At 45.4% G+C, this 12,209-nt stretch overlaps 1 protein-coding gene across 3 annotated transcripts in view; it reads left to right on the plus strand.

The window, feature by feature from the left end:
- Window positions 1-5,545: 5,545 nt before the first annotated feature.
- TRIP11 (thyroid hormone receptor interactor 11) overlaps window positions 5,546-12,209 on the plus strand; it is a 71,697-nt gene continuing 65,033 nt past the window's right edge. For 2 of the 3 annotated variants that reach the window (XM_021941480.2, XM_021941479.2), the window contains exon 1: window positions 5,546-6,502. In XM_021941480.2, coding sequence (XP_021797172.2) covers window positions 6,364-6,502 — 139 coding nt within the window. In that variant the 5' untranslated portion in view covers window positions 5,546-6,363. The remainder of the gene's footprint in view (window positions 6,503-12,209) is intronic. The other variant, XR_004184804.1, reaches the window with a different exon arrangement.

Raw genomic sequence — 12,209 nt, forward strand, 5'->3', positions numbered from 1 at the left:
TCACAGACTGAAACTTCCACCTATCAATCTCTTCCCACATAACGCAAATGGTTCTTAGACCAAGGAAAATATCTCCTTCCAACCTCACTGGCCCATTCTATTCTATTGTCGTTTCATAACCTCTTCCATGTAGGTTAAAAGCTGCTAGCCCGTCTCTTAGAACCTCTCATTTCCTTTCCAACGTGGAAATCTATCCTCAAGGAAATCACTTCTCAGTGTTCCATCTGCTGTTCTACTACTCCTCAGGGATTATTCAGGCCCCCTGCCTTCCCTACACATCAAGCTCGGGGATTTGCCCCTGCCCAGGACTGGCAAATTGACTTTACTCACATGTCCCGAGTCAGGAAACTAAAATACCTCTTGGTCTGGGTAGACACTTTCACTTGATGAGTACAGGCCTTTCCCACAGGGTCTGAGAAGGCCACGTGGTCATTTCTTCCCTTCTGTCAGACATAATTCCTCAGTTTGGCCTTCCCACCTCTATACAGTGCAATAATGGACCAGCCTTTACTAGTCAAATCGCCCAAGCAGTTTCTCAGGCTCTTGGTATTCAGTGGAAACTTCATACCCCTTACTGTCCTCAATCATCAGGAAACGTAGAACGGACTAATGGTCTTTTAAAGACACACCTCACCAAGCTCAGCCTCCGACTTTAAAAGGACTAGACAGTATTTTTACCTCTTGCCCTTCTCAGAATTAGAGCCTGTCCTCAAGATGTTATAGGGTACAGTCGATTTGAACTTTTAAATGGATGCAGTTTCTTGCTCGGCCCCAACCTTGTCCCAGACACCAGCCCTCTAGGTGACAATCTTCTAGTCCTCCAGCAGGCTAGACAGGAAATTCACCAGGCTGCTAATCTTCTCTTGCCTACTCGAGATTCCCAGCCATATGAAGACACTCTAGCTGGATGATCAGTTCTTGTTAAAAACCTGATCCCTCACATGCTACAACCTCAATGGACCAAACCGTACTTAGTCATCTATAGTACCCCAACTACCATCCACCTGCAGGATCCTCCCACTGGGTTCACCGTTCCAGAATAAAGCTGTATTTGTCGGACAGCCAGCCTAATCCCTCCTCCTCCTCTTGGAAGTCACAAACACTCTCCCCTACTTCCGTTAAACTCACTTGCATTTCTGAAGAACAGTAATAACCCTCATGAGCCTAATACATCTCTTCATTCTATTAGGTCTGTTCGTCCTTACCCTACTTTTTGCAACAGGGCTTTACACAGTCACCCTCACTATTTGGACTGTGCCCCAAAAACTTGTCATCCCTACTATCTTCTGTCTAGTCATACTCCTATTCACCGTTCTCAATTACTCATAAATGCCCTGCTTTTGTTTACACTGCCGGTTTACAGTTTCTCTAAGCCATCACAGCTGATGTCCGGAGCTGCGCGCCCCGGCCATAGCAAATAATAACTGACGATTAAAAAACGCCTGAGCTCTATTCATTTCCACCCCATGCCTCCTCCCTAGATTTACCTTTTCCCTGTATAAATACCTCACACAAGATGGCGCTCTTCCTGCTTCTTCTTCACCCATCTTTCCCGCGCGCGCGAAAATTGTTACTTTGTAGCGCAGGCGCCATCCCGCGCCCGGGAAAATTTCCAACTGACAGCGCAGGCGCAACATGACATCCAACCGGAGAAACCAATACCTACCTGGCCACGCCCTCTGCGATGAGATCATCTCCGCCTCTGGCCCAACCCCTTCCCCTCCAAGTGTATATAAGGCATTGCATTACCGCCATTAAACGAGACTTGATCAGAGCACTGTCTTGTCTCCATTTCTCGTGTCTCTTGTTCCCCAAATTCCCACTCCCTCCTCCAGGGCCTGCTTCGACGATCCCGCGGGCCGGGATAGCTGATATCTCCTGGTGCTATCCCCAAACTGCCACTCTAAACTCCCTCTTAGAGTGGATAGATGATCTTTGCTGGCAGGGCATCCTCCAATACTTCCACCCTGATGAAGCTCTATTCCTTACTTTTACACTCATTCTCATTCTCATTCCCATGCTTATGCCACCCTCTACCTCTCCCCAGCTATCTCCACCACACTATCAACCTTACTCACTCTCTCCTAGCCGTTTCTAATTCCTCCTTAGTGAACAATTGCTGGCTTTGCATTTCCCTTTCTTCCTGCGCCTACACAGTTGTCCCCACCTTACATACAGACTCGTCAACATCTCCTGTCTCCGTACACCTCCGAACTTCCTTTAACAGCCCTCACCTTTTCCCTCCTGAAGAATTTCTTTACTTTCTAGACAGGTCCAGCAAGACCTCCCCAGACATTTCACATCAGCAAGCTGCCGCCCTCCTCCACACTTACTTAAAAAACCTTTCTCCTTCTATCAACTCTACTCCCCCCATATTTGGACCCCTCACAACACAAACTACTATTCCTGTGGCCGCTCCTTTATGTATCTCTCGGCAAAGACCCACTGGAATTCCCCTGGGTAACCTTTCACCTTCTCGATGTTCCTTCACTCTTTATCTCCAAAGTCCAACTACACGCATCACTGAAACAATTGGAGCCTTCCAGCTCCATACTACAGATAAGCCCTCTATCGATACAGGCAAACTTAAAAACATTAGCAGTAATTCCTGCTTAGGAAGACACTTACCCTGTATTTCACTCCATCCTTGGCTACCCTCCCCTTGCTCATGAGACTGTCCTCCCAGGCCTTCTTCTTGTTTACTTATACCCAGCCCCAGAAATAACACTGAAAGGTTGCTCGTAGACACTCAACGTTTTCTCATACACCATGAAAACTGAACCTCCCCCTCTACACAGTTACTGCGTCAGTCCCCATTACAACCTCTGATGGCTGCCGCCCTAGCTGGAGCCCTAGGAGTCTGGGTAAAACACACCCCTTTCAGCACTCCTTCTCATCTTTTTACTTTGCATTTCCAGTTTTGCCTTGCACAAGGCTTTTTCTTCCTCTGTGGATCCTCTACCTACATGTGTCTACCTGCTAATTGGACAGGCACATGCACACTAGTTTTCCTTACTCCCAAAATTCAATTTGCAAATGGAACCGAAGAGCTTCCTGTTCCCCTTATGATAAGATTGATAGTATGGTGGAGATAGCTGGGGAGAGGTAGAGGGTGGCATAAGCTTCCTGTTCCCCTTATGACACTGATACGACAAAAAAAGAGTTATTCCACTAATTCCCTAGCTTGTCGGTTTAGGACTTTCTACCTCCACTATTGCTCTCAGTACTGGAATAGCAGGCATTTCAACCTCTGTCACAACCTTCCATAGCCTCTCTAATGACTTCTCTGCTAGCATCACAGACATATCACAAACTTTATCAGTCCTTCAGGCCCAAGTTGACTCTCTAGCTGCAGTTGTCCTCCAAACCGCCAAGGCCTTGAGTTACTGCTGAAAAAGGAGGGCTCTGTATATTTTTAAATGAAGAGTGTTGTTTTTACCTAAATCAATCTGGCCTGGTGTATGACAACATTAAAAAACTCAGTAATACAGCCCAAAAACTTGCCAACCAATTATACTGAACCCCCTTGGGCACTCTCTAATTGGATGTCCTGGGTCCTCCCTATTCTTAGTCCTTTAATACCTGTTTTTCTCCTTCTCTTATTTGGACCTTGTGTCTTCCGTTTAGTTTCTCAATTCATACAAAACCACATCCAGGCCATCACCAATCATTCTATATGATAAATGCTCCTTCTAACAACCCCACAATATCACCCCTTACCACAAAATTTTCCTTCAGCTTAATCTCTCCCACTCTAGGTTCCCAGGCCGCCCCTAATCCCACTTGAAGCAGCCCTGAAAAGCATCGCCCATTATCTCTCCATACCACCCCATAAAATTTTCACTGCCCCAACACTTCAACACTATTTTATTTTTCTTATTAATATAAGAAGACAGGAATGTCTGGCCTCTGAGCCCAAGCCTGCGCATATATACATCCAGATGGCCTGAAGCAACTGAAGAATCACAAAAGAAGTGAAAATGGCTGGTTCCCGCCTTAACTGATGACATTACCTTTTGAAATTCCTTCTCCTGGCTCAGAAGCTCCCACATCCAGCACCTTGTGACCTCCACCCCTGCCCACCAGAGAACAACCCCCTTTTACTGTAATTTTCCAATACCTACCTAAATCCTATAAAACTGCCCCACCCTTAGCTCCCCTTGCTGACTCTCTTTTCGGACTCAGCCCACCTGCACCCAGGTGAAATAAACAGCTTTATTGCTCACACTAAGCCTGTTTGGTGGTCTCTTCACATGGACGCGTGTGACAAGTGCCTGCCACCACACCTGGCTAATTTTTGTATTTTTAGTAGAGATGGGGTTTCACCATGTTGGCCAGTCTGGTCTTGAAGGCCTGACCTCAGGTGATCCGCCTGCCTTGGCCTCCCAAGGTGCTGGGGATTACAGGCGTAAGCCACTGCCCCCGGCCCTGCTTTTTTTTTTTTTTTTTAAACATCCAGGAGTCACACTGGATATCTGAATGTGCTTAAAATAAAATTTACATCTCATTCTTTAAGTGTTTATTAAATGCTTTCCCTGCATTCATGTGAACATCATAGCCCAGTGGTTAGATGTGCAGACTCCGAAGCCTGACTGCCTGGGTCTGTCACTTATTAGCTGTATGACCTTGGATGGGTTACTTAACATTTCTGGGCACTGGTTTCTCATTAGTAAAATGAAGAATGGGCGCCTGTAGTCCCAGCTACTTCGGAGGCTGAGGCAGGAGAATTGCTTGAACCCAGGAGGCGGAGGTTGCAGTGAGCTGAGATCTCGCCACTGCACTCCAGCCTGGGTCACAGAGCGAGGCTCCATATCAAAAAAAAAAAAAAAAAAAAAAAAATTCAGCTTTCAGGGAGAACTACTATTGCCTGGTGCTATCAGATCTCAAATACTGGAGGCATTCCCAATGTTCTGTTCACAAACTGTGCAATCTGCAGTAACCCCTCTTGTGAATACAATCAAAGTGAAAGATGCCAGTATACCTATTGCTATGCTTAAAAGAACTGCAGATCTATATCCTTTTGAAACCAAAAATGTGGAAGTCTCCCTGGCTAGATGCTGTGTGTCCACGTATCCTGCACCAATTGCTTGAAAGTCACATGACAACTTTTCTTCCTTTAGGGAAGGAAGCAACCAAGGCAGGACACTTGTGTTACAGCCACAGTGTGGCTAACAGGACTGAGGGAGGTGTAGCACTTGCATAGCAAGTGCCGCCAATACCAGAGCAGCGTTGACACTAAATGGCACTTCTCTATTAAGTTGCCCTGCTGTCCTCTAAAGAGTCATTTTGAAAAACGGTTGACCGTTTTTTAACTACTTGGGTGAGGTCAGCTTCACGAAAATAGCTCATCCTATGTTAAAGAAGGTAGGGTTTCAACTGTGAGCTATAAAGGCACCAGAGATTTCTCCTATAGAAGGAAAGTGTGTTTCCTGCTTGGACACCTGAATTTTCAACTCATCCTTTTTTTTCCTTTTCTTTCTTTCTCTTTTCTTTTTCTTTCTTTCTTTCTTTTTTTTTTTTTTTTTTTTGTAACCCGTCCGTTCTATCTTTGCAGCCTCAGTTCCTACCATAGTGCCTGTCACGGAGCAGCTAATCGATACAGTGAGGCGTGTAAGTTATTTGAAGCCGCTTCCTGCGCAATGGAACGTCCCCGCCAAGTCTCCAGGCACCGCTAGAGGTAGTCCCAGTTAAAACACTAGGTTTCAACAACACAAGGAGGGTTCGCAGGGTCCCCGGACTACCCACCAAGGGTCGGCTCTACTTTGAAACGCAGCTGCAGGAGTCCGAGAAGCGCCGCGATGCCCCAGTTATCCAGGCCATTCCTACCCCGGCCAAAGCCGGCCGGCTGCGTGTACCTAACCTTGCGCTAGGCGCTGGCGTCAGTCAATCCAACCGGCGCGCGGTCCTCCGCGATCCCAGCCTCCCTTGCGCCAAGGACACGTCCGGCGGCTTCGCGGGGCCTGTCTACGCCACCGCGACGCCTTTCTATGATCCGCTGCCGCTTTCCGAGCGAGTGTCATGGCGGCCGGCGTCGAGTTGGCAGGAGTAGCCCACGGAACTGGGGAAACTCACTAGAGCTGAGGAAGAAGTGGCCCAATCTGGACGGCGGGAATGAGCAGAAGGCCCTCCGTGGGTGACTGTGTCACTAGAGGCGGGCCCCTGGTAAAATTCCAGACCAGGCCTCTGCGTTGCTAGGCAGAACCTGGAGCCGGCCTTGCTTGAGAACCCCGCTTTGTGTTATCATATCCTGTCTCGCGAAGGCAGGCGTTCAAGGATATTTGGTCAGATCGTCCGACGGCGCTAAACTTTTTTTTTTTTTTTTTTTTCCCCGAGCGGACCAGGTCGTTCTCTAAACTCGCTGCGATGTCGTCCTGGCTTGGGGGCCTCGGCTCCGGATTGGGCCAGTCTCTGGGTCATGTCGGGGGCAGCCTGGCTTCCCTCACTGGCCAGATTTCAAACTTTACAAAGGATATGCTGATGGAGGGCACGGAGGAAGTGGAAGGTAACAGCTGGAGCGAGGGAAGGGAGGGCTTTTCTAAGACCCTGGGAACGTCCGTTTGGTCTCTACTTCCATCAGTCAGGAGACGCGGACAGGTCGCAAAGGAATGCTGCTCCTCCCTTTTTTCTTCACACACCTCCTCTTGCCTCTTCTCAACAGATTTTCTATGATGAAAGACCACTGGGGGCCAGGGGAAGACTCCTGGTTCTCCTCCTTTAAATATTCTGGATATCTCAAAGTACAGTAGAGTGAAACTGCTCCTATGTTATGTCGAATTTATTTTTGTTTGGTTTATCCACGCCCACCACTTTGCCCTCAGTTTGGGGTCTGAGCTCATTCTTACTTCCCTGTATTCTGACACAGTTTAAAGAATTGTATATGTGTTCTATTTTTGTAACAGTTGAAATAACTCATAATTTAAACATTCGGTGAGTTTTGCTCTTTTCTGTCTTGAGTATGTTATGAAACACGTCCATATTTTTCCATTTAATTATTTTTTACTTTTCCTTATTGTGATGATACATTGTAGCGTTCCAGCTGAGAATGTATTTTTGTGTATAGTCGCTCATTTCGTCCGTATTTCGACAGTAGAATAGGAAAGACAACCCTATTATTAAGGTACCCTTAGCAATCTTCACTCATTTTTGAAGTCCTCAGTCTTGTTAGTAAAACAAGATTGAGTCACACACAATAGTGACCCAGAGTTACATGGTAATCAATGGCTACATTAATTACTATCCATTAATTACTATTTTGATTTCTTGGCATTTCAGTACGCAATGTTTGGATCGAAACAGTTTTTAAGTTTCAATCTAAGTCTGCTCCAGGGAGATAATGGACTGTTCTTTTGGGTGAGAGCTGCTGCTTTGACAATTGTATTTCTTATAAATAAATTTAATAAATTAGTATTCTGGCTTAGTTTTTTTTAATTGCTTATTTAACAGATCCTTCATATTTATTTGGTTGAAATCGGGAAAGATGGTTTGATAGAAAGATAATGCTTATGTTTTGAGTTTCTGTGGGTCTATTTAGATGGAAGGAAGAATAGACTGGGGAGCTACCGAAATCCACTTTACCGCTTGAGGTTCCCCATGCCATAAAGGTGCATCAGTGAGACAGGTTTGGGTATAGAAATGAAAGGGCGTCTTTATGTGTTGGGGAAAGCATGGGACCTTGAGGGCAGTCAGAAGCACAGAAGAGCTGGATAACTATGGGAAATGACTAGTCGCTCCTTATATCCTAGATAGGGGAAAACGGTTGGCTGTTCCTTTGACCCTAAGCCAGAGAATGTGCATCCCTCAACCTGGATGTCTTCCAGGTTTAAGGTGGTATTCATTTTGTTTTCCTGCCAAATGTGCTATTTTCTCAATCTTAATGGCTTCATTCTCAGTTTCCTAAACTGTAACTCTTCATGTCTTTGTTTTATGTCTTTTTTCATCTCCTACTTCCAGTTGGTCTTGAAATCTTGTTTATCCTATGCCAGAATTGTCTTTTCCTTTATTACTCCTTATTCTTTTGATCCCTATAATCTTTCCCAGGGGCTATTCATCTTTCATGTCCTGTCACCCATTTCTCCCTACTCCAGTCCATTTTCAATTGTATTGTCAGTTACTTTTTAAAAACAAACCTGCTTAAAAGTTTCTTGACCCTGTTACAGAACAAAATCCAAACCTCTCAGTTTTGGATGGAATCTCACTCTGTTGCGTAGGCTGGATGCAGTGGCATGATCTTGGCTCACTGCAACCTTCGCCTCCTGGGTTCAAGCAATTCTCCTACCTGAGCCTCCCAAGTAGCTGGGATTACAGGCGTGTGCCACCACACCCAGCTAATTTTTGTATTTTTAGTAGAGATGAGGTTTCACCATGTTGGCCAGGCTGGTCTTGAACTCCTGAGACCTCAGGTGATCCTCCCGCCTCGGCCTCCCAGAGTGCTGGGATTACAGGCGTGAGCCACTGTGACTGACCTTCAGTGAACCTCTTCTAGTTGCCATACCAGTTGCTGTACATGTGCACATACATAAGCTTGCTTATACGCACAGCTTCTGTCATGTGGGATTTTGTCAGGCACCTACACAACTTCAAGCCTCTGTATGGAAAGCCCTTTCTTCTCTATTTCCTCCTTCACCCAGAAAACAATTTTCCTGTACAACCCTGCTCACATGTCAGGTACTTAAGTATTTGGTGAACCATTCTGACTCCCACACAGGTTGAGTTGTTGAGTTGAATTTGGTGATCTGTGTTCTAACAGAACTTTGTGGATCTCTCCCTGACAGCACTTAACATGTTGAGTTATAGTTTATCTGTTTTCCTGATGCCCAGGGTGGGGACTGAATTTTTTTGCTCTTTATATTCCCAAATATGTGGCACCTTCCTTTTGGCACATAGTAGATGCTTAATAAAAATGGCACAAGTGGGTGATGAGAAATCTGCAAAGTTGCTTAATGCCTTTATTCTTTTCCCTTTGTATTTCAGTCAGACTTGCTTAACACCTAATTTATTGATTTTGTAAATTTTTAAAAATAGGAGTCTGGCCAGGTGTGGTGGTTCACACCTGTAATCTCAGCTCTTTGGTAGGCCCAAGTGGGAGGATAGCTTAAAGCCAGGAGTTGGGGACCAGCCTGGGCAATGTAGGGAGATCTCATCTCTACAAAAGTTTTTAGCTGGGCATGGTGGTATGTGCCTATAGTCTCACCTACTTGGGAGGTGAGATGGGAGGTTTGCTTGAGCCCAGGAGTTCAAGGCTCCAGTGAGCTGTGATTGCACCACTGAACTCCAGCCTGGGTGACAGAGACGACCCTGTCTCAAAAAAATAAAGGGAAAGGAGGGTCAGACTACAGTTCTTTTATTCATTCAACAAGTATTTATTAGTGTTTACCCTGTGTCAGTAATGCAAAATAAAACAGTTCCAAAATAGCACTATGGAGACAACTTAAAAGCCATCCATATTTGTAATATCAGAAGGTTGCAATTTTACCTAACACTACTGATTTATTCAAGGTTAGGAGCTTGGGCTTTTAAATCAGAGAGACATGGGTTGAAATTCTGCTTTTGTGCATTACAAGTTGTGGGATTTTGGACAAATTATTAGAAATGAACCTCCGAAAAGCACAGTTTCCTTATCTTTTAAACAGGGATAATCATATCTATTGTGAGGTTGAGAGTATTAAATGAAATCGTGAGTGCAAAATGACTGGAATTGTGCCTAGCAAATTGTAAACATTAATGAAGGGTAAATGTCATATTTGCCCTCATTGACAAAGTCAGAATATTTTTGTCTGCATAATATCTCCCCTTTATACCTAAAAAGGCCAAGTTTTTCTTGTGGGGGAGGGTATGAAGTTTGCATGAACTTGTAAAATCACTCTTTAAAATAGTTGCTGCTTTTAACAATTACCTTCCTAAACAAATTAGATTATACCTTGTCCTCTTCAGAGTAGCAATTAAACAGTCCTTTCATAGTTTCAAGCAAGACGTACAACCAACCACAGATGTAACCCTCCCTGGTGATTTTCTAAACAAGAGTGTTTGTCACTGTAATTATTGCATGCTTCTTTTGATTTAAACCAAGCTTCTCCAACCTGTGGTCTGCAGGCCACATGTGGCCTAGGATGGGTTTTGAATGAGACCCAACACAAATTCACAAACTTGCTTAAAATATTATGAGTTTTGGCCGGGCGCGGTGGCTTAAGCCTGTAATCCCAGCACTTTGGGAGGCCGAGACGGGCGGATCACGAGGTCAGGAGATCGAGACCATCCTGGCTAACACGGTGAAACCCAGTCTCTACTAAAAAATACAAAAAACTAGCCAGGTGAGGTGGCAGGCGTCTGTAGTCCCAGCTACTTGGGAGGCTGAGGCAGGAGAATGGCATAAACCCGGGAGGCGGAGCTTGCAGTGAGCTGAGATCCGGCCACTGCACTCCAGCCTGGGCGACAGAGCGAGACTCCGTCCCAAAAAAAAAATACTATGAGTTTTTCTGGCTGGGCGCGGTGGTTCACGCTTGTAATCCCAGCACTTTGGGAGACCAAGGAGGACCTCAGGATCACCTGAGGTCAGGAGTTTAAGGCCAGCCTGGCCAACATGGTGAAACCTCGTCTCTTTAGTAAAAGATACAAAAATTAGCTGGGCGTGGTGGCAGAGGCCTATAGTCCCAGCTACTGGGGAGGCTGAGTTGGGAGAATCACTTGAACCCAGGAGGTGGAGGTTGCAGTGAGCTGGGATTGTGCCACTACACTCCAGCCTGGGCGACAGAGGGACACTCTGTCTCAAAAAAAAAACGAAAAGAGTTTTTTTTGCTTTTTTTTTTTTTTTTTTTTTAAAAGCTCATTAGCGATTGTTAGCGTTAGTGTATTTTATGTATGGCCCAAGACAGTTCTTCCAGTATGGCCCAGGGAAGCCAAAAAATTGGAAACTCCTAATAAACTGTAGTCCAGAGAAGTTATTTTTATATTAAGGAGCTGTGAGTAATGAAAAAAATACTAGTACCTAGGAAAAAAATCTAACTCTGGATGATGATTTTCTTTTCTTTTTTTTTTGTTGTTGAGACCAAGTCTTGTTCTGTCGCCCAGACTGGAGTGCAGTGGCACAATCTCGGCTCACTGCAGTTTCTGCCTCCCCGGTTCAAGCAATTTCTCCTGCCTCACCTCCTAAGTAGCTGGGATTGCAGATTACAGGCACCCTCCACCATGACTGACCAGTTTTTTTGTATTTTTAGTAGAGATGGGGTTTTGCCATATTGGCCAGGGTTGTCTTGAACTCCTGACCAAGTGATCCACCTGCCTCGGCCTCCCAAAGTGCTGGGATTACAGGTGTGAGCCACCGAGAGCAGCCGGATGATGATTTTCTACTAGCATTTGTGGTTAAAATGTTGATATTGCTGGGCTCTGACTCTACTTTAAATGAAGATGTACAAAACCAAGGGCCATGCATGGTGACTCACACCTGTAATCCCAGCACTTTGGGAGGCTGAGTGTGGAGGACTGCCTAAGGCTAGGAGTTCGAGACCTGCCTGGGCAACATAGTGAAACCTCATCTCTCCAAAAAAGTAAAAAAATTAGGTAGGTGTGGTCACATGTGCCTGTAGTTCCAACTACTTGGAAGGCTGAAGCGAGAGAATTTGAGGCTACAGTGAGCCATGATCACACCATTATACTCCAGCCTAGGTGGCAGAGTGAAGTGAGACTTTCTCCGAGAAAATTAAAAAATGAAAATGTACAAAACCAGACTGAGCTCATTCACATTTTTAATAAATTGCGTCTATGTTACTTTAAGTGTTCTCAGTATATTTTTCTTGGTTTAGAGGTCATTTATTATTTGATAGTATTAAGAGCAGAAGTTAGTGACAGAGCAGGTACAGTGTTATCTTAGACAAATACTGCCACTTTTAAGTTCCAGCTCCCCTTCTTTTTTTGGAGACGGAGTCTCACTCTGTCGCCCAGGCTGGAGTGCAGTGGGGCAACGTCGACTCACTGCAACCTCCACCTCCCAGGTTCAAGTGATTCTTCTGCCTCAGCCTCCTGAGTAGCTAGAATTATAGGCGTGCGCCACTATACCTGGCTAATTTTTGTATTTTCAGTAGAGATGAGATTTTACCTGTTGGCCAGGCTGGTCTCAAACTCCCGATCTCATGTGATCCGCCCACTTGGGCCTCCCAAAGTGCTGGGATTACAGGCGTGAGCCACCGCACCCGACCTCTAGCTCTCTTTCTAGCCTC

This window comes from Papio anubis, chromosome 7 (assembly GCF_008728515.1).
Source record: "Papio anubis isolate 15944 chromosome 7, Panubis1.0, whole genome shotgun sequence".
In the NCBI taxonomy this organism is placed as follows: domain Eukaryota; kingdom Metazoa; phylum Chordata; class Mammalia; order Primates; family Cercopithecidae; genus Papio; species Papio anubis.